This window comes from Ambystoma mexicanum, chromosome 7q (assembly GCF_040938575.1).
Source record: "Ambystoma mexicanum isolate Mex_15411 chromosome 7q, UKY_AmexF1_1, whole genome shotgun sequence".
Taxonomy (NCBI): Eukaryota; Metazoa; Chordata; class Amphibia; order Caudata; family Ambystomatidae; genus Ambystoma; species Ambystoma mexicanum.
In genome coordinates this window covers 761,198,458-761,225,850 of record NC_090941.1, presented here as the reverse complement: position 1 = coordinate 761,225,850, position 27,393 = coordinate 761,198,458, and the positions used below count along the sequence as shown (strand labels likewise).

Below are 27,393 nucleotides of genomic sequence, written 5' to 3'. Positions count from 1 at the left end.
GGCGACTTACATTAAAGCATTGTATGGTCTGCCTAAGAGTTTTGCAGTGGGTGCCCGTTCAATTCCTGTGGCTATTTCTTCTTCAGATTTTAAATTCCCTATGGAGGATATTAGAGAGGCTATATTTAGACTTAAACTGTCTAGGGTCCCTGAGCCGGACAGTCTTTCTAACATTGTAACAAAGAGCCCCCTCCTTGGGACTTGTACCATAAGATTATCACAGAGGGTATCATCCCGAGCTCCTGGAAGAAATCGCTATTAATTTCGTTTTATACGAAAGGAGACCGGGAACTATAGGCTGTTGGCCATGCCTGGAAAGCTATTTTACGCCCTCCATCTGGAAATAATATGGCAATGAGTCACTCACAATATGATTCTTTCATGTCTGCAGTCTGGAATTCGTATCTTATGCCATCTATTCGCGATTCAGGAATGGTGCGCCTCCAACAATCTCTGCATCAATGCCAGCAAGACCAAGATCCTCCTCATTGGGACTCATGCTCCCGCTTTCTCTCCTTCACTCTGGCCGCCCTCCTGGGGACCTCTCCCTGCACCTTACTGAGAGGCAAAAAAATCTTGGGGTCATCTTCAACTCCACTCTATCCTTCTCTCCACACATCACGGACCTCTCAAAGAAGTCGCACTATCAGCTGTACCTCCTCAGAGGTATTCTTCATTTTCTCACTTTCCCCCAGAATCTCAACATCTCCAGAGTCCTGGTTCTCTCTAGGCTAGATTACTGCAACAGCCTCTTTTTCAACATGCCTTCCTCTATTCTCCGCCCTCTCAACTAATCCAGAAAAGGACTGCAAGGCTTGTCCTTGGCCACAAGCCCGGGGATCGTATCTCTCCAGCCCTGACATCTCTCCACTGGCTCCCGGTGGCTGCAAGGATCAAGTCCAAGAACCTCTGCATTGTCCACACAGCTTTCTAGGCTGGGGACCACACTACATCCAGCTCTCTCTTCCAAAAGATCTTCCTTCTCAAGCCCTTTGCTCAGCTACCTCCAACTCTCTTATGGTCAGACGCTTCTCCAGGCAGAGAGTGGGAGGTACATCTCTCTCCTCTGCAGGGGCCTCCGTCTTTCTCTCCCTTGCTGACCCACCTGTCTGCTGCACGGACTAGTCGCCTGTCTACCCTCAGAACTCAATAGGACCAGGCTCCCCCATGACCTGCAAGCACCTGCACTACGACTGGGCCTCCTCGCACTTAGGGGTTGTATCTGTAACCCTACAGTCCCCTTCATCCTTACACTAGACTGAGCCAGCTCCCCCAGCTGTACTTACTGAGCGTAATGCTGCCATGACCGCAACCCCCCTTCCCTCCTCCTGGAATGTCTCCTCTCCTGCGTGCACTTGCATGATGTGAAATACAAGGCCTAGTAAGATTGTTTGTTCATCCGCCCTATGTCTCCATACCTTGTTTTGTTGCGACTAGAAACACTTGTGCACAGGCATGTTATAAATGACTCATATCATATCCGACACACGTTACAAAAGAAAGCTGGCAATCTACACATTGCCTTTACAGACTATACAAAGGCATTTGATTAAGTCAATCGTGGTCGCCTACGGGAGAAGTTGTATAGGTGGGGCCTAAATCCAGGGATACCCAATTTGATTACGCAATTTTAAGAAAGCACTTCAGTTGCTGTGCATCTAAATCAATCTGGCATTCTGTCCAAATGTTTTAGCTCTGACAGAGGGTTGAAGCAGGGGTGTGTCCTTGCGTCCCTTCTATACAACTTGTATGTGGCTGATTGAGTTCCACGATGGATAACTGCAATAATTTCCCACCCAGGATTGGCCACAATCACATATCTTGACTAATGTAAATTAATGAAAATGGTCTTGAAATGAATAGATCTAAAACAAAGATCATAATAGGAAATAAAAGGATGTACCACAATTGCGCATGGAAATTTGAAGGCGAGGTCATGTACAATATTATGTCTTCTTAGGAGCGCTATTGACTTCTACCTGTCTTGTCAATCAATTGAAACAATAAATCCAGAATAAAGCAGCGAGTAAACCGGATGTTCTTTCAAGACAAAAGATTGAAATATTTTAGCATGAAGTTAATGTTTAATCATCTCCCATCGATTTTAGTTGGCAGTTAGGAAACATACCTAGAGATGAACGCATCTGTAGATTGAGAGGGGAAAAAACTAGAATCTATTAGACATCTGCTCTCCGCTCTCAATGCTTTAAGTTGGGGAAGATTTATTGGAAGAACTACAGGACGTTTGTGTGCCCTTTTGGAGATATAAGAAGGACCCAATTTTGGTTAACATCTACAGTCTTTCTTCACGGTTTATTACTGAGCTAGCTTATCATGTATGGAGACAGGTGGAAGATTATTTCATAAAAAGTATGTGTTTCTTAAACTGGTATTTTCTATGGTGTTCTATTGTATTCATATTTATTGATTCACTTGAACTATAGAAATATCCTTAATTGTATTATTGGTATTAGCCCATTTGACCGAATACATTTGGCCGAATGGTACATTTGACCAACTTTGGCCTGTACCATTTGACCGAATATATTCGGTCTAATTGGCAAATACATACTGAACATATGGAGCTGGGGCTACGGGGGTGTCTCCCACTCCCCATGTTTGGTGTGCTTTGGCCTGGTGGGTTGCAGGGGTGTCCCCCGCTTCCTCTATATTGGAAGCGGGGGACAGACAAAAAAAAAAAAAAAAAGAAAAAGGACCCTGCAGCGTCAGAGCTGACCCGCGTTAGAGGGATGGATCCGATGCTGAAGTGGCGAGGCGACGGTAATCAGGTAAGTGGGGAAGGGGGTTGGGTTGATTGTGTTTCAGCCTGATTTATTTCGGCCAGTTTGCCGCGATCAGCTCTCAGATGGCCAAATGTACACAAACCGTATTATTATTTTAAATTGATTTTTTTAACCAACGTATAAGTGAAAAGGTTTTAATGTAAACCATAGCACTTAATAATAAACAAAAAAAGAATTATAAAAAATAATAGGGGAGAGAAAAAGAAGAGTGGTCCTTGCATCATGAAGCTAAGGGGCAAAGGAGTCCTGCTTGAATTTCCCCTTGGTCATTGAAGAAGTGTTGTAGGGGGGTGGAGGGATCGTGATATTAAAGTAAACAGTAGAGCGATCATAGAGAGAAGTCAATGAAGACTTTTTTATAGGTATAAGATAGTTCCATAAAAGGGTATTTCTTCTATTTAGGCAAGACATCAGAGGAGAGCAAAGCAGAGAGAAAGGCAGGAGAGTTCCCATCTGTTGGTAGGCTGGTCACAGAGGAAGTAGACTGAAGCCTCTCAGTCATCCCATTTTCTTACCACATGTTGTGCACTCACCTCCTAGGCAGGTGTCCTATTCGGAGTCACCTGGACAGGTAGCCCACGTCTTTCAACATGCAGGTGCCATTTTGGATTGTTATTTATCCTCATAATAAGCGCGTGTGACGTCAGGGGCACATTGCGTTTGACATCGCGGACGTTTCGCGCCCGTAGGATTACGGCGAATCAGAGCACATTATCAATTTACCTCTTTTTCATTCATACTCTGGTCAAATAAAGTGAAGTCTTTCAATCTAATCAAAGCTTGGACATGTGTTTCCTCAGTTATGTCTTTGATCTGGTTGCGTCTTTATATCATGGTAAATTAGTTGCTGAATCAGCGCTAGCATGATTTTATGCAGCATTTAGGGTGCTTCATGAGTACACTTGATTTGTAGAAAGCACCAGTATTAAACAGCTTTTGTGCAGATATTTCCATTTGAACGACCTTGTTGTGAAAACAGTTGTTATATATTTACACAGAGACACGACCCCTGTTTTTGTTGTGGATTATACATACATTTTACAGGATGAAAGAGAACAGCAAAAATGGTTGACAACCTGTATGCTTTTACAAAAAGAAGTGCATTTTATGTTCTGAATTAAGACCTTCATTGATGCTACGTAATAGGCATATACATTTGGATTCAGAACGATGCCCTAGGAGTGTCACATCACCCCCACGTTTGCCTCATTTGGCTTTGGTAAGCCCTATAAATCTAAGTCTAACTTTATCATGCATCTGGTGATAATTGTGCCAGTGTACTGCCAGGGGTAGCCTAGAGTCCTGACTGCTGAGACTGTACATTATGTTTTCTAATTCTGAAGGGTCTAATATTACTTCCAATGTATCATTTTTTGCACACACAAATGACAGCATAAACCAAATGCGTGGTTCTACAATTAATACAATCCTTGATCTGAATTGCAGTACCTTCCTTGTGGAAAAATTTGTCACAATCTCGATGAGCGTATTGACACATCCTACACGTGCTATACTTATGGAACCCTTTCAACCTTTTCTGCCAATCACTTCCTCCAGTTATATTTGATGTGATATTATGTAAATGTGAGGGACACAAAAGGTTTCTGATCGTCAGTACCTGGGTAAAGACAAATGTAGGCTTGTTGCCCAGATGAGGTTTCAGGTGTTCATCCATACATAAAAGGTACCAGTGCCTCTGTACAATTTGGTATAGTGTATGAGTATCTTTGGAGTATTGTGTTACAATATCCACACTCTGATTTCTTGGTCTGTTTTTGAAGTTTGTAGTCAGAAGTCATTTCTATGCAATGTTAATATTTTATTGTATGATTCTGTGACAATATTTAAGTGAATACCCCCTTCTCCAAAATGTATTTATTATTAGATCACATTCTTTTGTGAACTGCACTTCTTCACTGCAGTTCCTGTATGCTCTGTGAAATTCTCCCTCTCGTATATTGGTGATATTGGATAGTCGATGACAGCTGTTGGCATGTATTGTAGAATTGACGTTTGTAGGTTCACGAAATGTAGTAGTCTCTATTTTACAATTTGTGATATAGATATGGAGATAAATAAAAGTCAATATTAGTGACATCACAGTATCCTGTGAGAGTAATACCAAAATCATCATTGTTTAAGTATCCTGTATATTTCCTGAAGGGATCTTCCGATGGCTTACATATAATGGGAATGTCGTTGATGTAACGTCTCCACACAATTACGACCTGTTCATAAGTGCTACTCACCAATGCATGAAAAGATTGGCCAATGACGGGGCATATTTAGCACCCATTGCAGTCATTTGTAGGTAGTATACATCATTAAAGAGAAATACATTGTTATTCAGTGTAAACCTTAGAAATGTTTTCAGCATTTAAACATGTAAAGAGTATGAAGCAGAGAATGCTCGATTATGTATAGTCAATTGTCCTAATAGCCTGCAGATGATCAATGGAGATGTATAATGCTGTGACTTCCAGTATAGCTAGTAGGTAATCCTTTTTCCACTCAATATCTTGCAAGAGCTGAAGTACTGGTGTACTGTCCCTGATATAAGATTTTAGCTTCAGTACATGTTCATTGATAGCAGTATCTATATATTTGGACAGACCCTCAGTAGCCCAACCTATACCACTCATAATAGTGCGAACTTGTGGAAGTTTATCAAAAGATTTGTGAATTTTGGGCAAAAAGTATAATGTTGGCATGGTTGGTTTTTCTATTTACAAAAAGTACTTTTCTCCATCCGTCAAAAGTCCTAAACCATGCCACTCCAAGATTAATTTCTCTAGTTCCTGGACCGTACTTTGAGTAGGGTTGGAGGCTAGTTTCTTGTTGCACTCTGGTGTCTGAAGGTGCAACAAACCCATATGTACGTAATCCCTTCTATACACAATGACCACATTACCACCCTTGTCTGCTTCTTTAATTAAAATATTTGCATCTCTGGTTAATGCATCAATAACTATTTGTTCATTCTTAGTAAGATTATGTGGTGCCAAATTATGTTATTTGATTTTATAATCTAGGTGGTGATGAATGTCAGTTATGACTGCTTGGTGAAAAGTGTCAGTTAGGTTTTCTGTAGGCATCTGAGGGATAAACTTTGATTTGGGTTTGATTTCCAACTATTTCAGATTCCTGGCTTGCATATTTAAATCGGTGTGGATGTCATCTCGAGTGACCAGGGTCTCTGGTTCCAGAGACATCAGGAGATGGGTATTCTCAATGTCGTCTATGAAAAAGGGACTCTACGTTCTCTGTGGTCTTTGGGCACATAAGTCTCAGCAGGTTTATTTGCAAAAAACTTCTTCAGTTTCAATTTTCTGACAACTTTAAAGATGTCCATCTGAAAGTTAGAGACATCCATGCCTCACGTCAAACCAAAGGACAGTCCCTTATTTAAAACGGACTCTTCTGCCTCAGTAAATTGCAAGTCGGACAAGTTGATAACTACATTTTGGTTAGTCATTTCGCTACCTGTCTCCTTGTGCCCGATCTCGTCAATCTCCATGGCGCCCCTGACTCTTGGTCTGAACTTCCCCCAGTCACTCCTCCTGCCCCTGATGATGTTATGTTTGCTGTTAATGTAGGTGTTGCAAGGGGATCCTGAAATTGCATATGTTTTGAAAAATCTCTTTGAATGCCTTTCCTGTACCGTCGGATCTCTTCTTTCTGTTTGTTAGCATTTTTGATGATGCCAGTTGTTTGTTAAATTGGTATACAAAGATTCTCTTTCAGATTCAATGTCTGAGCTGCCCTCTGATGAGTTGGGTGTGTTCTCTTTTGACCCAATTCTATGGGTATCTTCAAATTTAGGTTGAAACGTGTAAATCCAATCTTTGTGATAATCATGGTCATCCCTGAAATACTTCCTGAATTTACGATTTAGTTATCAACTTGTCCAACCGGCAACTTACTGAGGCAGAAGAGTCGGTTTTAAATAAAGGACTGCCCTTTGCTACGAGGAAAGGCACTGACTTCATTAACTTTCAGATCGACATCTTTAGATTTATCAGACAATTTTAACTGCAGACGTTTTTTGCAAATAAACCGAAGACTTATATGCCAAAAGGACCAGAGAGACTGTTCAGTCACTTTCCCATAGAAGACATTGAGAATACTCGTATGCTGATGTCTCTGGAACCGGAGACCCTGGTCACTCTTGATGACCTACACACCAATTTAAATATACAAGCCGGAAATCTGAAATTGTTGGAACTCAAACCCAAATCAAAGTTTATACCTCAGATGCCCACAGAAAACATAATTGACACTTCAACAAGCAGACATAACTGACATTCATCACTACCTAGATTATAAAATCAAAAAACATAATTTGGCACCACATAATCTTACTAAAAATGAACAAATAGCTCTTCATGCCTTAGCCAGAGATACGAATATTGTAATTAAAGAAGTGGACAAGGGTGGTCATGTGGTCATTATCAATAGAAGGGATTTTGTTGCACCTTGAGACACGAGGGTGCTACAGAAACTAGCATCCAACCCTACTCAAACTACGGTACATGAACTAGAGAAATTAATCTTGGAGTGGTATGGTTTAGGACTATTGACGGATGAGAAAAAGTCCTTTTTGATTACATATTAGATACATTGGATGTAACAGCATTATACACCTTCATTGATCATGTGCTGTCTAAATGCTGAAAGCCTATTATTTACACTGAACAACAATGTATTTCTCTTTAATAATGTATACTATCTGCAGACGAGTGGAGTTGCTATGGGTGCTAAATATGCCCTGTCGTGGCAATCTTTTCATGGCCCATTTAGAGTACACTCATGCATTGGCGAGTAGCCCTTTTGAACAGAACGTAATTGTGTGGAGACACTACATCGACGACATTCTCATTATATGGAAGGGATCAGAAGATCTCTTCAGGGAATATACAGGATACTTAAACCATAATGATTTTGGTATTACTCTCCCAGGACACTGTGATGCCACTAATATTGACTTTCTTGATCTCCATATCTATATCAAAAATTGTAAAATAGAGACTACTACAATCCGTAAACCTACAGAAGTCAATTCTTTTTTTTTTAAACAATTTTATTGGTTTCTTCAAACAAACAATACAAACCAAACATGCACTGCATATATCAACAGCTCAATTGTACATTGCTTTATTCCGGTCACTGCTTCCCTTATCCCACCCCCCATTACGAGCCTATTTCTTCCCACACTCCGTTTCTGCATCTTGTGGGAGGGTCTCCCTTTCCGTGGGTGCTGCCAAATCTTGTATTGACCCAAACAATTCCGCTATTAATCATTTCAGGCCATCAGGGACCCTGCATCCTCCTCTCCCCCTGCACTGCTTGCTTCTTGCCATACCATGGTTTCTGCATCCGCCCATTTCTGCAACTCTTACCACCACACCTCCACTCGCGGTCTGTGGCATGTCTTCCACCCCATAGCAATTCTCCTTTTTGCAAGCACATATGCTAGATCTTTCAATTTACTCACATGCTTGAGTGATCTGGGGAACCCCCCAACAAACAGGCCCACACTGTATCCACCACAATCTTGACCCCCTTCTCTGCTAGTTTCTGTGCTACTTCACTCCAGAAGCGCTCAATAACCGGGCATGCCCAAAACATATGTACCATGCCCGCCTTCTCTTCATCACATTTAGGACATGCTTGCCGTCCTGCATTTTCAAACCTAGATATCCTCTGGGGTGTCATATATGCCCTATGTGTAATATACAGTTGTATCTGTTTTAATCTTGTATTCCTCGACACCTTCTTATGGTATCCCTGGGCACGTTCCCACATCCCGTCCTCCATTGGGGCTCCTACTTCCGCTTCCCAGTCTTGTCTCAATTGTGTTACTTCCTTCCCAACCTTAGACATCATCTCGTATAGTCTAGAGATCCCGTGCCCCCCTCTGTTATATCATATATTGTATCTACGGTAGCATCTGGTTCTTCTTCCAGTACCGTTCGGGCCATGTTCTCCTAATTCTCTGCACCATTCTGTGATATGTAATATACTGGCCCATGTGTAACCCAGTTTCCTCCCCCAGCACTTCAAAATCTATGATAGTTCCCTCTCGCCAGATATCGCCCATTGTTACTAACCCAACCAGTTCCCAGTGATTTCTAATTATCATCCTTAGCTGCTTTTCTCCCCCTGACAGTGCAACTAGTGGTAACTGCGGGGAACATGGGAATGGGTTCTTCATCATCTGGCATGCCCTGCGCCACATCTTCCACCCAAGCATCATCATCATATTGGGGCGCCCTTCTAGTTCCGTCATGGGCAACCAGATCATCTCTCTCAAGTAAAATGGGACACAGTCTTGTCCAAACAACCTGCATTCGGAGGTCATTTCATCTGAGAGCCATTTGGCGATATACTGCAGTTGGCTCGCTACATAATAGACCTCATAATTGGGCAGTTTTATCCCCCCTTCTTCATAAAAGTTCTGTAGCTTCCATAGTTCCACTCTGTTTTGCGTGCCATGCCACAAGAAATCCCTGCACATACTGTTAATTTTAATGAAGAACATCTTGGGTATCAGGTGTGGTATATTCCCAAAACAGTGCAGGAGCCTAGGTAGGACCACCATCTTTAGCATTGGCCCACGTCCCATCATTGCTAAGGGCAGCTTCACCCAGAATCCCATGCAATTTTCGATTTTCTTAATGGCTACCTCCGTGTTGTGCCTATGTCCTCTTCCACTGTGTGGTACACGTCGACCCCAAGATAACGAAAAGTGTTAACCGCCCATTGTATCTGTAACACTGGTAACTGTTCCACTGGAATCCCCTTATATTCACCTAATGGGAAAATGCTAGATTTCTGAGGATTCACCGCTATACCAGACAACCCCGCATATCTCTCCATCACTTCTAAAATGTATTGGAGATTTTCTTTCGGGTGCCGCAAGTACAGCAGCATGTCATCCGCATATAGGGAGATCAAATGTCGTTCCCCTCCCACAGCAATGCCTATGATATCATATTGTTGTCTCAAGTATATTGCTAGGAGCTCCAGGGCTAATATATAGAGCATTGGAGACAATGGACATCCCTGTCTGGTACCTCTGCGGAGTTGCCATCTTTCCGATATCACTGTTCCTGTTCTAACTCTGGCCAGCGTTTGACTATATAGCATTTTCGCCCACTGTATATATCCAGGACCCATCCCATAGCCCGCCAGGGCAGCCAGCAGCCATGGCCACTTGACCGAGTCGAAGGCCTTTATTGCATCCAAAGACACAATTGCCATTTCACCCTTGTTCTCGCTCCCAAACTCAATAACCCGTTGGAGTAGTCTATGATTATTAGTTATATTCCTATTCGGGACACAACCTGTCTGATCGGGGTGTATTAGTTTACCAATAACTCTCCTCAGTCTGTTTGCCAAAACAGCCGTCAGTATCTTGCTGTCTTGATTCAACATCGACAAAGGTCTGTAGGAACCGCAGCTATGCCCAGGCTTGTTGGGTTTGGGAAGCGATATTATCGCTTCTCTAAGTGACCCTTACAATCTTCCCACCTCAAACGCTTCATTTAACATTTCTAACAGTGGGGGGAGCACCTCTTCTTTATATACTTTATAAGATTCACTTGGGAGTCCATCAGCCCCCGGAGTCTTACTAGTGGGCAACTGCCTCACCACCTCTTCTACAGAAGTCAATTCTACCCTACAATGCAGCAGCTGTCATCGATGATCCACTATCACCAATATACCAGGGGGAGAATGTCACAGAGCACGCAGGAACTGCAGTTCACTAAAGAATGTGATCTAATAATAAAGAGATTTCAGAGTAGGGGGTATTCACTTAACAATGTCACAGAATCGTACAATACCATATTAACATTGCATAGAAATGACTTGTTACTACAAACTTCAAAAACAGACCAAGATATCAGAGTGTGCATATTGTAACACAATACTCCAAGGATGCTCATACTCTATAACAAATTTTACAGAGACACTGGCACCTTTTATGTATGGATGTAGACCTGAAACTTCATCTGGGGAACAAGCCTACTTTACTCTTTACCCGGGCACCGATGATCAGAAACCTTTTGTGTCCCTCACATTTAGATTATATCGCATCAAATATAACTGGAGGAAGTGATTGGCTGAAAACGTTGAAAGGGTTCCATAAGAGCGGCACGTGTAGCATGTGTCAATATGCTCATCGAGATTGTGACAAATTTGTCCACAAGGAAGGTACTGCAATTCAGATCAAGGATTTTATTAACTGTAAAACCACGCATTTGTTTTGTGCTGTCATTTATGTGTGTAAAAAAATAATTCTACATTGGAAGTAATATTAGACCCTTGAAAATATGCATTAGAGAACATATATACAGTCTCAGCAGTCCTAGGCTACCCCTGGCAGTACACTGGCAAAATTATCACCAGATGCATGATAAAGTTAGACTTAGGTTTAGAGGACTTACCAAAGCCAATTGAGGCAAACGTGGGGTGATCTTACACTCCTACTGAGTCGTTTGGAATCCATATTTATATGCCGATTACGTAGCATCACTGAAGGTCTTAATTCAGAACATGAAATGCACTTCTTTTTGTAATAGCATACAGGTTGTCAAAATCTATACCTGTAATGTAATCCACAACTAAAACAAGTGTCATGTGTTTGTATAAATATATAGCTGTTTTCACAACGAGGTCGTCCAAATGGATATATCTGTACAATAGCTGTTTAATACTGGTGATTTCTACAAATCAAGTGTACTTATGAAGCACCCTAAATGCTGCATAAATCATGCCAGCGCTAATTCAGCAACTAATTTTCCATAATACAAAGGCGCAACCGGATCAAAGACATAACTGGGGAAACACGTGTCCAAGCTTTGATTAGGTTGAAAGACTTTACTTTATTTGACCCGAGTATGAACTGAAAGAGATAAATTGATAATGCGCTCTGATTTGTTGTAATCCTACAGGCTCCGATACGTGCGTGATGTCACACGCAATGTACATCTGACATCACACGCGTTTATGGCAAGGATCAATAACAATCCAGAATGGTGACTGCCTGTTGAAAGACGCAGACTGCCTGTCCAGATGACTCTGAATAGGACATCTGCTTATGAGGTGAGTGCACAATATGTGGTAGGTTAATGGGATGGCTGAGAGGCTTCAGTCTAATAGAATTTAACAAGCATAATACTGAATTGGTTTTTGGAACTTCAGGTAAAGAGCTGAGTATTCCAAAAAGAAAGTCTTCAGTAAACTTTGATCTATAAAACAGATGGGTTTTTCTTATTTGTTACAGATATTTACTTTTGATATCTTTATATCTACTGGCCAAAGGGGATGTATAGAGGAACTGTGAACACAACAGATCAAGGTAAGCTAGGGAACTATATACCGCTTAACTAATAGGGGAGTTACAATCTCATTACTAATATAGTGTTAACTATTAATTCATGCAGTTACAGAACACTGGCTGAGCAACCTAACACAGTTGCAACAAATCAAGTCACACCAGGACGGGGTAAGTCATTATATCCACTAATGGTAGAGACATAGCTATCATCTGGGGAGCTCAACTTTCAGGTGAAATAATTTACATCTGATACTTTAAATTTATTTCACAGAGCACCTTATACAGCGATTAGGGCGAGTTTGACGTGAAACAACCAAATCGAGGCATTGGCCCATCAGAGACTAACCTATAACAGCAAATGGCACTAGATGGAACGCATTTACTTAAGTGGTCTATTACTACAATATCACTTTTGGTGTGGGAAAATCTGAAATATCAGTAATGGAAAGATAGCAGTAATTTAATGCCTGTGCATGTATCAGCACTAGGGTGCTTCACGTATGTACGGCCCAGGCAATTAGCCACTTAACAAGCTATGGTGATTAATTCAAGTTTAATGCAATGAATAGATATCAAGGAATGTTTTATTGTTTTATAATAGGCTTTACTAGCAACCTGTCTAATACCAGATTCCGTTTCCCCTGTGTCTCCTTTGTGCTCTTCACTTGTACACCCATCCTGCCACTGGTATGTACAAAACATCTCTTTTCATTGTTTTTTCTTTTTATGATCATTTGCACAAATAGTTTGCTTTGTTAACAAACCATTCGTCATACTTTTGTTATTACTATGATTACTGATATCAGCCTTGAAAAAGACGTTACGTCGAAACACGTGTCAGCTGAATAAAGTCTTGATAATCATTAAATCAAGATTCAACTGTTATTAAAAAAAAATGTGTAAAGGATTATTGTGGCATGTGTAAGCGTTAAATATAAATTTGGGCTAAGCACAAGCCTGAAGTACAAGTTTGTAATATTGTAATTATGGGTTAAGGATATAACCCATATGTACTAGTGATGCTGCTTGCCGTTAGAAGTACTAGTCGGGGCAAGTGCACTGGGTTTCTGCTTTTACCCAACTTTTTTTTTCCTACCCAAAGTTCAAGAAGCTTTTAAAAACCAGGCTCTTCAACAAATTACGAATTAACCTGTACATTTATTATCTTATGTCATGATCATAGCATCACATTTTGTTCTCTTTTTAACACCTACTTTGACTGATATAACCTGCTTGTAATTGGTACCAGCGCTGTGATACCTTTGGGTATGGGCGCTGTAAGGATATTTGGCATGTTACAGCACAGAGTACAGCACTACTGCACAAGTAGCACATTTTTTTTGCAGCACCACCACAAGGGTGAGGTGCATTGCTATATGGGTTACCAGATTAACAAGGAAAGAGGCTATTCAGTCAAAAACGATTTTAACATATAAGATGCAAATCTATTTTTACAGTTAAAAGCACACGTGCTCATTTAAAAATGCACACTATTTTTCACCTGAAATGCCTATGGTGCGAGTGACACATTTGAAAATTAACAGCTAACCTATTAACCATTAGCATGGCTAATAAAACCTTATTTAACATAACCCACTAACAAAATGTGTTCTCCACTGCAGAATTAGGCATACTCTGAAAGCCATTTAAATGCGTGTGCAGATTTTTTTTTTTCTCCGTGTTTTTGTGCACAGTAACTGCAGGAAGAAGGAAGTCAGATTTGCAACAATTGCAAATGTATAAGCGAAGCTATTGTTGAAGAGTAGGAGGATGAGAGATGATGGATTTCATTGGGACACGTCATACAGAGGGCTGAGAGGAAAGTTTTAGTGGGCAGTAACGGGGAAAAAGAAAGGCAGACATTTTTCTGCACTACTGGGGAGAAGACCTGGCTGTGGGGCTCCTGACTGAATGCAGATTCCTGTGTCCTGCTGCAGTCGAGATTGGGGAGAGCTGAAAGAAGGACCTTTCCACTGGCTGAGGCATTCCTATCTGCAAAAGCTGAGAATTCCAGGCAATGACCCCGGTTTGAGAAGGCAAGCGTTCCTTTTTGCTGGAGTTAATCCAAGGGAGCCACATTCACAAAGAGAACAGCCAAAGAGAACAACTAAAAAGATAAGGTAATGAGAAGTGTGGGAGCTGAGTGTGTACGGTAATATGCAGTCAGTGTAGGATTCCTGTGCATGCCTTAATCAAGTGCTAATGTTGCAATTTGAGTTCTGTTCTCCGCCACTCTCTTTGCAGTGTGTCACAGACAATGCTTTGACTGTACCATTTTATTTCTGTAAAGAATGAGATCGTGTTTAAATACAACTTTTATAATACAGAAAAATATTTGAAAACAGACGGGTGATGTTTATTGTTTACCATTACAATGCTGATGATGTGGGGAGATTTTTAAACAGTGCAATGGTCATTTTAAGACAGATGTGTGCATGTCAGAATCAGTATGAATAATTGTGAGTGACTGTAGCATAGCTCGTTGGAGGTACATGAGCCAACGGGAAGAGAGACTCTCTGAACATAGCTCCCTACCGTATATAAGGTAGTGGAAATTACCACAAGACTACCATATATAGCTCTCTGTCGTAAATAAGTCAGTGAGTTCGCCCATGGTGGCACACCAACACTATCACTGGAAAATGTGGTATTCCTAGAATGCAGGTCTGAGGTCTCTCTAGTGATCACACGAAAAATCTAAGCAAAGATAAGGGATTCTGGACATTGGGGCCACAAATAAAACAAGGGAATTATGCTCACCAAAATACCACCAACCACGTATACCAAATATGCAGGTCTGGGTGCTGAAATAATGCATGTCCATTGTATTATTGTTGCACATGGCCAAATCTGAATACAAAGAGTGATTATTGCTAAGTTATTTTTCGGCGGTAATAAAATACCGTCAGGCCCCAAATCTCCACAAAATACCCTACAGCGCTTAATAAATTAATGAATAAAAAAAATAATGGCAATCTCCATTCCAAATGCTAAGAACAACATTTTAGACTTTAATAACTAAATTTTATTATATAGGAAATTATACAGATTAAGGGTGCGGCAGAATTTCTCCTCTGTGACATTCTCCCTGAATTGCCCTTCCTAGGTGAAATTCTATTTTCCAAAGTTATCTGCCACCGAGAACACCTCTTTTCTTGCCCACACGGTTCTGGACTTTGTTAGGACCTGTTTTGCTTACTTCTTCCTTTCTTTAGGCATTTATGTTGATGAGATTGCAGATCTCCACTTCTTCCATGCCTTCTGCCTTTACCCCCCCTTCCATTTCTTATTCCACTGTTTGTCTCCAGCCCATCCACTGCCCTAGTCCTCCATCTGCTGCTCTTCTCCCCTCCCGACTTCATGAATTTTCTCCAGTTTTCCTCCCACACGTCCTTAGCTCGTCCTGGAACTTGTAGATAGTCCTCTTGAATTGGAACTGTGTTCATTCTTTCCCCAATCTGTTCTTGCGCACGCTACCACTGTCCACATGCCATGAATATGGATTGGCAACTCTCCTCTTCCTTCTCACACCCACGTATCGCTGGTAGGCTATTATCCCATTTTCCTTCCTTTCCGTCCCACTAACACTAGAGGTATTGTTGGCCCCAAACTTTGATTTGCATACTTCGCTCTGAATACCCACGTTAACGAACACTGTGTTTCTCTAGCAGCTTAAAGTTGGGAACAAGCAAGCTTTTACCTCACTGTCTGGTGACTTTTGTTCTTAGCATGTTGTAGAAAGGCTAAGGCTGCCAGGAAGACTGAAAAGGTTTGTGAGGGCAAATGTCAGAAGCAGACTCTGTCGAGTCCCGGACAATGATAGTGCAGCTCAAATGCTTCCACTCCAGGAGCAAAGTAAAAATATCCAGGGCTTTCTATAGTTTCACCCAGAGGTGGAACATTGTGCCCTCTCCCAATAAAAATGTATAAACACTTGAGTGCTATAGAGAATGCATTCAAAACAAGTCATCGGCAGAGTGCTGCCCCAGTTGAAGCGGGAGACAGCTGGAACGTATGGTACTTTTTTAGCTGAATAATATATTAAAAATGAATGTTAGTTGCCCAGGTGAGCAAAACTACGAATGAAGCAGGAGCTCAAAAGGATGTGGATGGATTTTAATAAATCGGTATGGCGTTTCAAGAACTACTCATTTATTTGCCTCACTCAATCTAACTTTTGTAAACCACTTATCACCAACGACTTGCTTAATCCTACTGCTGGGTTCGTTGAAGTAGTAAAACAGAAAGAATGATTTGTAAGGAACAAGTTACTTACCTGTAACTGTTGTTCTCCAGCGTGGGTCTGGCATGGATTCACATGCTCATGAATATTCCCCGTCGTCAGGCTGGGAATCCTCGGTAAAGAAAAATAAGTATCAGTTTCGTTTCTGATCTGTCTTTCTTAGTAGTAACCAATCACTGATCTCTGGGTCATACTGCCCCCAGCCAATGACTGCCCTCTCCCTAAGCCCCGCCTCTGGCAGCCATCCTCAGATTTGGTAGCACGCAAAGTGGCAGTATGACCAAGTGAAGAGCCGCAGAGGGGTAAGTGGGAGGGTCCGCATGTGAATACATGCCAGACCCACGTTGGAGAACAACAGTTACAGGTAAGTAACTTGTTCCTTCTCCAGCATGGGGTCTGGCATGGATTCACAAGCTCATGAATAAAAGAATACATAGCAGTATACACATGCACAACCACGGGAGGTGGCAAAGTCTCAACATTAAGCATTACATCCAAAACTCAACATTAAGCAATTCTTACCTCCTCACCAGGCTCACCTTAGGCGAACAGGTTGCGCAGCACTGCTTGGCCGACCCTGGACTCCTCCCTGGAGTCCCGATCGATGCAGTAGAATCTTGTGAAGGTGTGCGTCGACCTCCACGTAGCAGCCTGCAGATGTCCTTCAGGGGCACGCCAGACAGGAACGCCGTGGTAGCAGCGATCGCTCTGGTCGAATGGGCTCTCGAACGACCGGGCAGCGGTCGGTTTGCCAACCGGTGACAGTGCATGATGCAGCCGGAGAGCCATCTGGAAATGGAAGTCTTCGAGAGAGCTTTCCCTTGATTCACAGACCCAAAGTTCACGAACAGTTGTGACGTCTTCCGAAAACTCTTTGTGCGGTCCACGTAGAACTTCAGTGCTCTAGCTACATCCAGCGAGTGCAAAGTCCTCTCGGCCGGCGTCGCAGGCGACGGGAAGAAAACTGGTAACAGCAAGGGCTCGTTGAGGTGGAAGTCCGACGGCACCTTGGGCCTGAAGGAGGGGTGAGTCCTCAGCACCACCCTCGTGTCATGAAAAGTCAAGTATGGAGGCTTGCAAGATCGGGCCTGGATCTCTCCCACTCGTTGTGCGGAGGTGATGGCCATGAGGAACGCTGTCTTCCATGACAGGAACTTCAAAGGTGCTGCATGCATAGGCTTGAATGGGCCCCCATGAGCCTGGTCAGCACCACATTAAGCTCCCACGCCGGGGCAGGAGCCTTCACTGGCGGGAATTATCAGAATAGTCCCTTCATAAATGCCTTCACCAGGCGATGAGACCACAAGGACGCCCGTCCCGTAGTCCGGGTATATCGGGAGATGGCAGCCAGATGTATTTTGATGGAGGCGTGAGCCAGTCCAGCTTTGGCCAGCGACAGTAGGTACGGCAGTACTTGAGTGGTCGTAATCCGCAGAGGGTTAATCTTCTGTGCACGGCACCAGAGAACCTCTTCCATTTATGACCTTAACACTTGACAGTTGAGGACACCCTGGCTTTTGCAAGAACCTCTCTGCAATCAGCCGGTATATCGTACCCTCCAAACTCTAGCGCTGCAGGAGCCAGGCCTGCAAGCTCAGCGACTGCGGGTCGTGATGGAGAATGGCGCCTCCTTCTCTGGAGAGAAGATCCGCGTCCGCCGGCAGCTTGACTGACGGTCCGGGAACCAGATCTGCCTCGGCCACGCCGGTGCGACAAGGGTCATTCTGTAACTGGACTTGAGCTGGTTGATGAGGCGTTGGAAGAGCCGATCCACCTGGTCTTGGCGTAGTTCCCACTCGTGGCACGAGCGCAGCTCCCTGCTGAGTGAGTCGGCGATGGTGTTTTTTATTCCTGCCAAGTGGAAGGGAACCAGAAACATCCCCTGGGCGACGGCCCAGTGCCACAGATCCTGGGCCTCCTTGGATAGGGCTGGGGATCTGGTGCCCCCTTGCTTCTGTATGTAGAACATTGTGGTGGTGTTGTCGGTGAAGATCCTCACCACTTTGACCTTGAGGGACGGAAGGAACGACTTGAGCGCCCAGAACACTGCTCGGAGCTCCAGAATGTTGATGTGGATGGACCTCTCCTCCGGGAGCCAAAAGCCTCTTGCGTGGAGATCTCCGGTGTGGGTCCCCCAACCCTCCAGAGAGGCGTCCGTTGTCACCGTCTCCTGAAACGCTGGGGTTTGAAAGTCCGTGCCTGAAGAGAGGTGAGCATGGGTGCCCCACCATAGGATCGCCCGACAGAACTCCTCGTCGAGAGGGATCCTGTCCTCGAAGCAGCCCGTCGCCTGAAACCAGCGGGCGTCAAGGAACTCCTGTAGCGGACGCATCCGAAGTCTGCAAAGGCGTACAAGATAGATGCATGAGGACATGATCCCGAGAAGGGACTTGATGGAGCTCACCCTGGCCTCGTCCTGGCTAACATGCGCTGCACCTTGCCCATGATGGTCTTGGTCCTCTCTGACGGGGAGGCCAGTTGCCCCACTGTATCGAGCTTCACTCCCAGAAACAGTGCTACTTGCGATGGAACCAGGTGGGATTTGGGGTAGTTGATGGCGAACCCCAGTTCGGTGAGCAACAGGACGGTCCTTGCTGTGTGTTCGACGGCGAGTTCCCTTGTCCTTGGCCCGGATTAGCCAGTCGTCCAGGTAGGGGTAGATGTGGATCCCCTGCAGGCGCAGCCGCGCCACCACTGGTGCCAGGCACTTGGTGAATATCCTTGGTGCCGACTTTAATCCGAAAGGTAGGGCTCTGCATTGGTAGTGGTGTCGCTGAACCACGATCCTGAGAAACTTCCTGTGTCCTTTTAGAATGGGGATGTGGAAGTAAGCATCCTCCAGGTCCAACGACGATAGGAAGTCGCCTTCCTCTAGCTATCCCAGCATGTGCTGGAGGGTGACCATCATGAATTTCTGCGCCTTGATGTATTTGTTTAACCGACGCAGGTCCAGGATGGGGCACCAACCGCCTGTCTTCTTTTTGATGAGGAAGTACCTTGAGTACATTCCGGAGCCACGGAGCCTCCTGGGGACGAGCTCGATGGCCCCTTTCTTGAGCATCGCCCTTACCTCCAACAGCAGTTGAGGGACGTGATTCTCCTTCCTGGCCACGGGAGGAATGCAAGGGCACTTCTTTTGGAATTCCAGCGAGTGCCCGTTGGCCAGGGTGTCCAACACCCAACAGTCGGTGGAGATGGACTCCCACACGCTCACAAACTTCGTCAGCCGGCCTCCCACCAGGGTGCTTTGGTGGGGGCCCGACAACACGGCCGGGTCAGTCTTGCTTGGAGGCGGCCTTGCCGCCTTGGCGACGACGGCGGGATCCCCCTCGCTTGCCGCGACCTCAGTAGGCCTCCTGGGAAGAAGAGCGGGCCGCCTGGCGATAAGTGGAGGAGCCACCGCTGGATCCTTTGGAGGCACCCTGTCTGCCTCCAGAGCTCCGAAAGTGCTGTCGCTGTTGAAGCACTCCTAGGGCCCGGGCCGTCTCCGAGTCGGTCTTGATGGCCTGTAGAGACTCGTCCACCGCCTTACCAAAAAGGTTGTTGCCGTCGAACGGCATGTCCAACACTCTGGTCTGAACGTCCTGGCGAAAGTCCGTCACCTTGAGCCATCCTCGTCGTCCGAGGCAAACTCCGTTGCCCAGTTGACGAAATCCGGTATCAGCAATGTCCGTTGCCACCGTTATGGCGTGATCCAACACCACCTCGCCTTCCTGCAGAATTTCTAGGGCCTCCGCCCTCTTGTCGTCAGGCAGGAAGTCTAGCAGGGGAGCTATCTTGAACCAGATCTCCCAGTCGTAGCGGGCCACGATCGATAAGGCACTGGCCGCCTTAATCGTCGTTGCCGCTGACGAGATGACTCGTCGTCCCATGGAGTCCAACTTCTTGCCCTCGCTGTCCGGCGGGGAAGTGGAAGTAGAAGCCGCCGCACCTGCCGCTTTCTTCTTAGCCGCTGCCGAGCCGACAGAGTCCGGCGTGGGCTGGGCCCTGAGGCACATGGGGGCGGCATCGGGGACTCAGTACTTATTCTCGTACCTGTCCCTCTTGGCGGGCGTCGTGGAAGGGTTCTTGAGGACGGCAAGCCCCTCGTCCCAGATGTCATCGAGCAAAGGCACCGCGAGGACCGTCTTCCTCTTGGCCTCTCGTCGCTGGTAAAGAAACCCTTCCTTTTTTTGTTCTTCAGGGCAGAGCTGGAAGCTCGGATGCCCTGGTTATCATGGCGTGGAAGGAGCCCGCGGGGGGTGATGACGGGATGTCTGCTGCGTCATTGCCGCCGTCGTCACCGTCCGTGTCGCTGTATCCGTCGCCGTATCCTCTCTAGGGTGCGGCGCGGGGGATTAGGGGTCCACAGGCCTTGCGGGCACAAAGGGCAGGGAGGGGTGGACTCTCCTCCGCTTGTTCGGAGGGTTTCCCGACAGGCCTGGTTCTGGATCCTCCGTCGCGGTCCTTGGTAATCTCGTCCTTATCTCGGTACATAAGGATTGGATCGCCAACAAAATGGCCGCTGAGCTATCCTGGGGCTTGGGTAATGACTGCGACGGACGGGATGGCCGCTCCACTGGGCCCTCTTCGTCGCCATCGTCGCTATCTTCGATCACGTCAGAGGGGACCGCCCCCTGGGATCGAACCTTCTCGAACCTCTCGTTGAGGCCTATGAACCTTTTGTTGAGGCCCTTCTCGGTTTCTACCAGCTCCTCCTCAGAGGCTGATTCCGAGTCTGTAATGGCCACCGCCCCTCCTCCCCCTTTTTCCGCCGGGGACTTCACGGGGGTCTTAACGATGGGCTGGAAAGAGGATTCCCTCCGCGGTGGCAGGGATACTCTGGGCCCAAAGGCCGTTTACACTGGTATAGTCTCAGCCAGCTTCGCCAGGGTCGCAGCGACCACTTCGATAAGAGGCCTTTGCCGGCTGGATCAAAGCCCTCACCACCTTAGGTGCGTCCTGGGCCTTCGCCTTGGGGGGAGAGTCAGCGCCTCGCTCCCCCTTCGAGATCGACCAGGGCCGCTTGAGCAGTTTACCCAGGTTCTCGGACTTCCTCTTCCCCGAACCAGAGCGCTGGCTCGTGGTTGAACGTACCAGGGAAGTTGCGTCCTGGCTGGCAGCCCAAGAGCCCGACCTTTCGGCGCTCCCGGTGCCCGCGGACTAGCGGTGCTTGGCCTTCTGTTGGGCCCCAGTCGCCGGGGCGCCCTCACAGGACTTAGAAGCCCGCTCAGACTTTTTCTTCGCCTTCTCACCTGCTGTGCCCTTCTCCAGCCAGGCGGTGAGGCGGGAACGACGATCTTGCTTGGTCCGTTCCGAAAGGTTCTTGCAGAACGCACAGTCCTTCTCCACGTGCGTCTTGTCCTCATGAAGGCAGTAGAGACATTGCAAATGCTCGTCCTCCTTGAAAACGTTTTGTAATCCGCATCCAGGGCAGCACCTGAACAGCTTGGATCCGGGCGTCGAGCTTCCTTTGTCCTGGGCCATGTCCGTTGAGGTAGGCCGCAGATCTTCCGGAATCCTCCAAGAAGCGTAAACTCGACGAAAACTTCACCCTTGAGGGGCGTAGAAGAATTCCGAAACGGGTCCCCGTTATCGGAAGTAGAAACGGTGGAGCTTGAGGCTCGATTAAACCGAAAAAATTAGAAAATCTTCTGAAAAAGCGTGAAAACTCAGCAAAAACTCGAGATCTAAAGCACAAGGACTCCCAATACTTGAGCGTGTGGTAAAAATCTGAGGATGGCTGCCAGAGGCGGGGCTTAGGGAGAGGGCAGTCTTTGGCTGGGGGCAGTATGACCCAGAGATCAGTTACTACTAAGAAAGACAGATCAGAAACAAAACTGATACTGATTTTTTCTTTACCGAGGATTCCCAGCCTGACGACGGGGAATATTCATGAGCATGTGAATCCATGCCAGACCCCATGCTGGAGACCACAACAAATACTACCACCAAACTATTGTATTGGTACCGACTGTCAGCATAGAGCACTTAATGTGGATAAGCACATAGCAAATACAGAACACGTCTGCTTTCAAACAACTAGCCAAGGAGACTTGGGACAAAGCAGCAGTTTTTCCAATTTACTACACATGCTAATGGCCACTGCTATAGGCAGACTAATGGTCAAACATGTGTAACAGTTTCTGTATCTAATACTGCTAATTGTAATTGTTCTTATGATACTCTGATACATTAACAATGACTTAACTGAAGTGCCTACCAACCTGTATTTCTTCCCAAATGTCCTCATCCAACAACGTGGCAGCGTGGTAGTGTTGAAGAGGAGCAATTATACAGTGCCCGTCAGTTAGAGAGAGATAGTTAGGCAGGCACACATAAACCTAAAATGAGAAGAGGAGACACGAATCAGTAATAAGTAATCGTGTTACTAGGCATTTGTAAAGTGCAAAGTATGCCATTAGCAGATTTTAGTCTGCGGTGTCTGGGTTGCCCTAGAGTGTCGTCCAGTCTTGCTAACTTCCCCAAAACCTGCATGTGTAGACAGATGAATCCTAACCCGTATATATTTAAAGACTTGTGCATTAGGGAATGTTTGTAGATGCACTGTAAAGCTTATCTGCTGTAAGATCTTGACTGGGTGTTGAGGTATATGGGAGTGTATAAGTTGCATGTGGAAAAGCTCTGGTAACTGCAGTTATCTCATGCCTACATCCAGATTGCCCATAATCTCCATTTGTGTGGTTGTTTTGAGTGCTCACAAGGTATCAGTTTGATCCTGTGAGCAGAAACGGATGTAGCATTACATTTCTTATTGAATGAGCATGACCTGGACAGGGTGTTGTGCATGTGTATTGTGTGATGCATGTGTGTGGTTGATTTATTTGGTATGAGATGGTCTGGTGGTTGTGAAAGGCACAGAGGTAGTCGACCTTTGATGCCAGGAGGAGGGCTGGTGGGTTCTTCTGCCCTTCACCAAGTCGCAATATTGTGAGCAGGATGCTTCATCGGCTCCCTGCTGAGAGTAATGAATGGGTCTGATTATTAGTCTACGCATATCATTTTTTCTGCTGAGGTTCGGAATTACAATTGGGTGTTGTAGTTTTAATGTGAGCATGAGGGTTGGGTGTTGGAGAGATCTGGAGGGGAACGTTTTCTCGTGTGAGGGTATCCTGGTGTATAATTTATTTATGTGCTAAAAACTTTAAAGAGGCACCAAAGCGCAGAGAAGATGGTAAACCATAAGAGACCATAAAGAATCAAATCAAAACCAGTTAGACATCAAAACATAACAGAGGTTCAAACAAGGTAAACACTAAAATCAAAACAGCCATGTCTTGTGCCTCTTGTTGAAAGTTAGTAAATCTGAGATAAGCCTAATAATAATTGAAGTGTTCATGGGAATAAGGATAATCTTGTGCTGATCCTTGTCTAGTTGTCTAGTAAGGGAGATGTGCTTTATGTGTGGACTTAGGCAGTGCATGAGGTGTGAAGAAAAACTCTTTGTGTAGAGTATTTTAAATGGAAGTGTGCGTGGGAAACCAGTAAGGAGTCTTGTGCATTAAGACAGTGCCACATACAGGTGTGTCATTTACGGAGCTCTCACAGTATCACACTACTTTTCTAGTTGTGCCCAGCTGAAGAATGGACATGCAGAGTACATCCAACTGAAAAATCAATGTTGTTCACTTTCAGTTAAGTAGTTTTCATTGCTAGCGTGTAGAGAGACCAGAGACTTTGCGACTGCTAAATGTAAATGTTAAGTTAAAATACAATATGCACATCCATGCTGAGGATAACCTCAACCAATCCGCATCATGTCATTTGCATGCCTCGGTATTCAGCTTTAAATATAGAAAGTCCGCCCAAACCCTTCAGATGCCATAGCTGAAACTGGGATGGACAATGAATGAATCAGTAAGAGTACCAGTGTAGGTGGGTATGAACTACTTTGAGCTCTGTCTGCTTTCCACTTTATATTGGAGGTCATTACGACCCAGGTGCTAAGGGTTAACGCCGTCGTTAACCCTTAACGCCTGATTCCAATTTTAATGGCTGCTTTTAGCAGGCGTTAAATTCCATGGCGCTAAACCGCCTAGGTGCTAATTACGGCACCGTAATTTACGGTGCCGTAATTAGCGCCTTCCCCACTCCCATTATGCCCTATGGGGCAAAAATGGGAATGGGGAAGGGTAAATGGGAAATGGGGATTTACCGCCCCACTCACCTTGGAATGGGGCGGTAAATCCGCCATCCACCATGGTGTAAACATAGTTTACACCATGGTGGTAAAGTTGGTGTACTTACCGCCTGGGTCGTAATGACCTCCATTGTGGTAACAGATAATGGGGGTCATTCCGAGGTCGGAGGTAAGGAATTACCGGCACCGGTAAGGGTGCCGATGCCAGTAATCCCTTACCTCCGTATTCCGAGGTCCCTTTGCGGGTCCTTCCTTACCTCCTGCTTTTAGCAGGAGTAAAGTACGGGACCCGCAAAGGTACTTCAGAGGTAATTACGGTACCGTAATTTACGGTGCCGTAATTACCTCCTTCCCCATTTCCATTGAGCCCTATGGCGCAGAAATGGGGAAAGGCAAAAGGTGAATGGGGAATTACCAGTCCCTCCAACCCTGGAATGGACCGGTAATTACTCCATTCATCATGCCGGATTTGGGACGGTTTCGGAGGCAACCATGGAGCTAATTACTCCATGGTTAGCTCCAAACCTGGAATGAGGCCCAATGAATCAGAGAGCATCGAGTTAACACATTGAAATGGATTGACTAACTGACTTGGTTATTTTCTCTTGGGCTAACAGACAGCATTTCTCACATGGTGCATGCGAACAGGTTGCCTTAAATATCTGCTTTCAAATGTCACAAAGCTGCCTGGCATGTTCGGTGGGCTTTGAGGCAATGGATATTTGGAGAAAACAATAGAACATGAAAAACTTTTTTTGCTTGACCCGTTTCTCCACTGAGTAACACAACCCCTAGAATTGCGGGTTTACTGTTTTCTTCCTTACAGACTTGGTCCCATCATCAAATATCAAACATGTTTCAACATCAGAACTAAGCTTCAGTTTGTTGACTGAACAGGTTAAGACGATGGCCACTAAAAAGACCACCTTTCATTAAAGGCAGTCCAATATACAGCACATCATGCTTAAAAATAATATGCTGCACACAGATGGCCAATATTTAATCGGGCATATAATTCACTCACTAAGGGAAAAGGGTGAATAAGTCAAGACAACAGTCCATTAAGGAACGGGCAACAAATATGAATCATTACGAGTAGGATGCAACACTCCAGTGACAGCGTAATAGAGGAATACTATGGTATCTCAATTTCATGTTTATTGTCAATGGATTTAAAGTGAGCTTCCAGTGACTTATTTATTGTGGGATATAGTTTTAACAAGCAAAACTTTACACACATACATAGCATTAAAATACAAGTTAGAACACACAAAGATAAAATACCATACATTAGACACACAACAAATGCCATAACATAGCAATAAAATTAATCCACTGTCAAACCTAAAATTGCATGAAAGGCTCCCAAGCCATAATCAGCAATCCCAAAACCACGTAAATCAAGCCCTTCAATACTCCCAGCAGGTGTGTTTCAACAAATTAATCGCCGCAATCGCCAATTGATCACTTGGCTCAATAAGTAGATGCCACCACACCAGTTCCCAGGACAAGAAAGGCGTTTTGTTCACATATCTCTCAAAGGCAATTTTACGAAAATGACAAAGTGCAGTGCATTCAATCATTGAATGTTGTAAGGTTTTCCTATTCAACATACAAAACGGCATAGCCGAGTTCTGCTACGTGCACCCATAACATCCTTAGTTTTAAACAAGTTTAGCTTCACTCGCAGAAAGAAGTCTCTTAGAGCAGTGTCTAATAACTAATGTCTGAGAAACATTGTACGACTATGTCCATACTAAAATCGTCAAATATTTTATAGGACCCCCAGATGTTGCCGTTGACAATCCAGTCGATTTCGTAAAGTCTCTTCTTAAACTTACTGAGAAACCATTATAAAACCGGTGTATTCAGGGAATTAATTTCCAATACCTTTAAGGAGAGATTCGCCCACTCAATGAGAGACCTACAGCCACCATGCTTCCAAGAAGGCCGAGGGGACAGTGACAGCTACTGAATCACACTTAGGGGCACCTCTACCTCTACCCCTTGGGAAGCATCTGCCTTGCAGTCTTCCCGGGGCAAACTGACACAGGGACAAAGGGACAAAGGGCAAAAACCTTGGCCCTTACTGGACAGTGTAGAGGGTTGTTGCACAACCAAGTCCAAAGACTTACCCATCACCTTGGAGGATTAAAACCTTTGCAAGGCATTGTCTGCCTTCACTCAAAACAGGTTATGTCCGTCAAAGGGCATGTCCAGGAGCTTAGCCTGCACATTATGAGCAATCTTCAACATACTCTTTCCACAAGTGACGTCGCACCACTGTGCTTGTGGCCATGGAGTAGTCTATGCAATCAGCCATGTCGAGTCCATACTGCAGGATTTGATGGGAAGCCTCCCTACTGTCCTGCACCATTGCCAGAATCCCTTCCTTCATGTCACCTTAGGGGAGGTGATCAGTCACACTGGCTACTGTGGTACAACGACCAAAGGGGAATTTAGCTAGGGCACAGGAGGCATTCACGCCCCAAAGAGCTGAGCTTCTAGAGGCAAACACCTTCTTGCCCTATTCATCCAGTCTGGGAAAGTTGGGCGTATTCAAATTGGCAGTAACGGCCTGCATTACCAAGCTCTATGAGGAGGCATGGAGCGCCAAAAAAGCCAGATCCGAGCGATCTAGGTGGTGTTTACTTCCCAGTTCCCCGCCTCCACAGCAGCATTTAACAGTAGCAAGCTCCCCTTCTTTGGACCCTCGCACATGATTTCTGTTAACTCCAACTGGACTGAGACCGGGCTGATTATCCTAGGGTATCAGCAAACTTGGCGCTTAGCGTCTGGGAGCTAGTAAAATATCCAACTCTGGAGAGGTGCAAGTCTGCTGGCCTCCTAAAGATCTGAGGCC

The 27,393-nt window shown here is 45.1% G+C and overlaps 1 protein-coding gene across 1 annotated transcript in view; it reads right to left on the bottom strand.

Annotated features, from left to right (window-relative positions):
* Window positions 1-27,393, bottom strand: part of CWF19L2 (CWF19 like cell cycle control factor 2) — a 2,067,169-nt gene that overhangs the window by 468,390 nt on the left and 1,571,386 nt on the right. Inside the window, exon 14 of the mRNA XM_069640682.1 lies at window positions 22,597-22,713. Within this exon, the coding sequence (XP_069496783.1) occupies window positions 22,597-22,713 (117 nt within the window). The remainder of the gene's footprint in view (window positions 1-22,596; window positions 22,714-27,393) is intronic.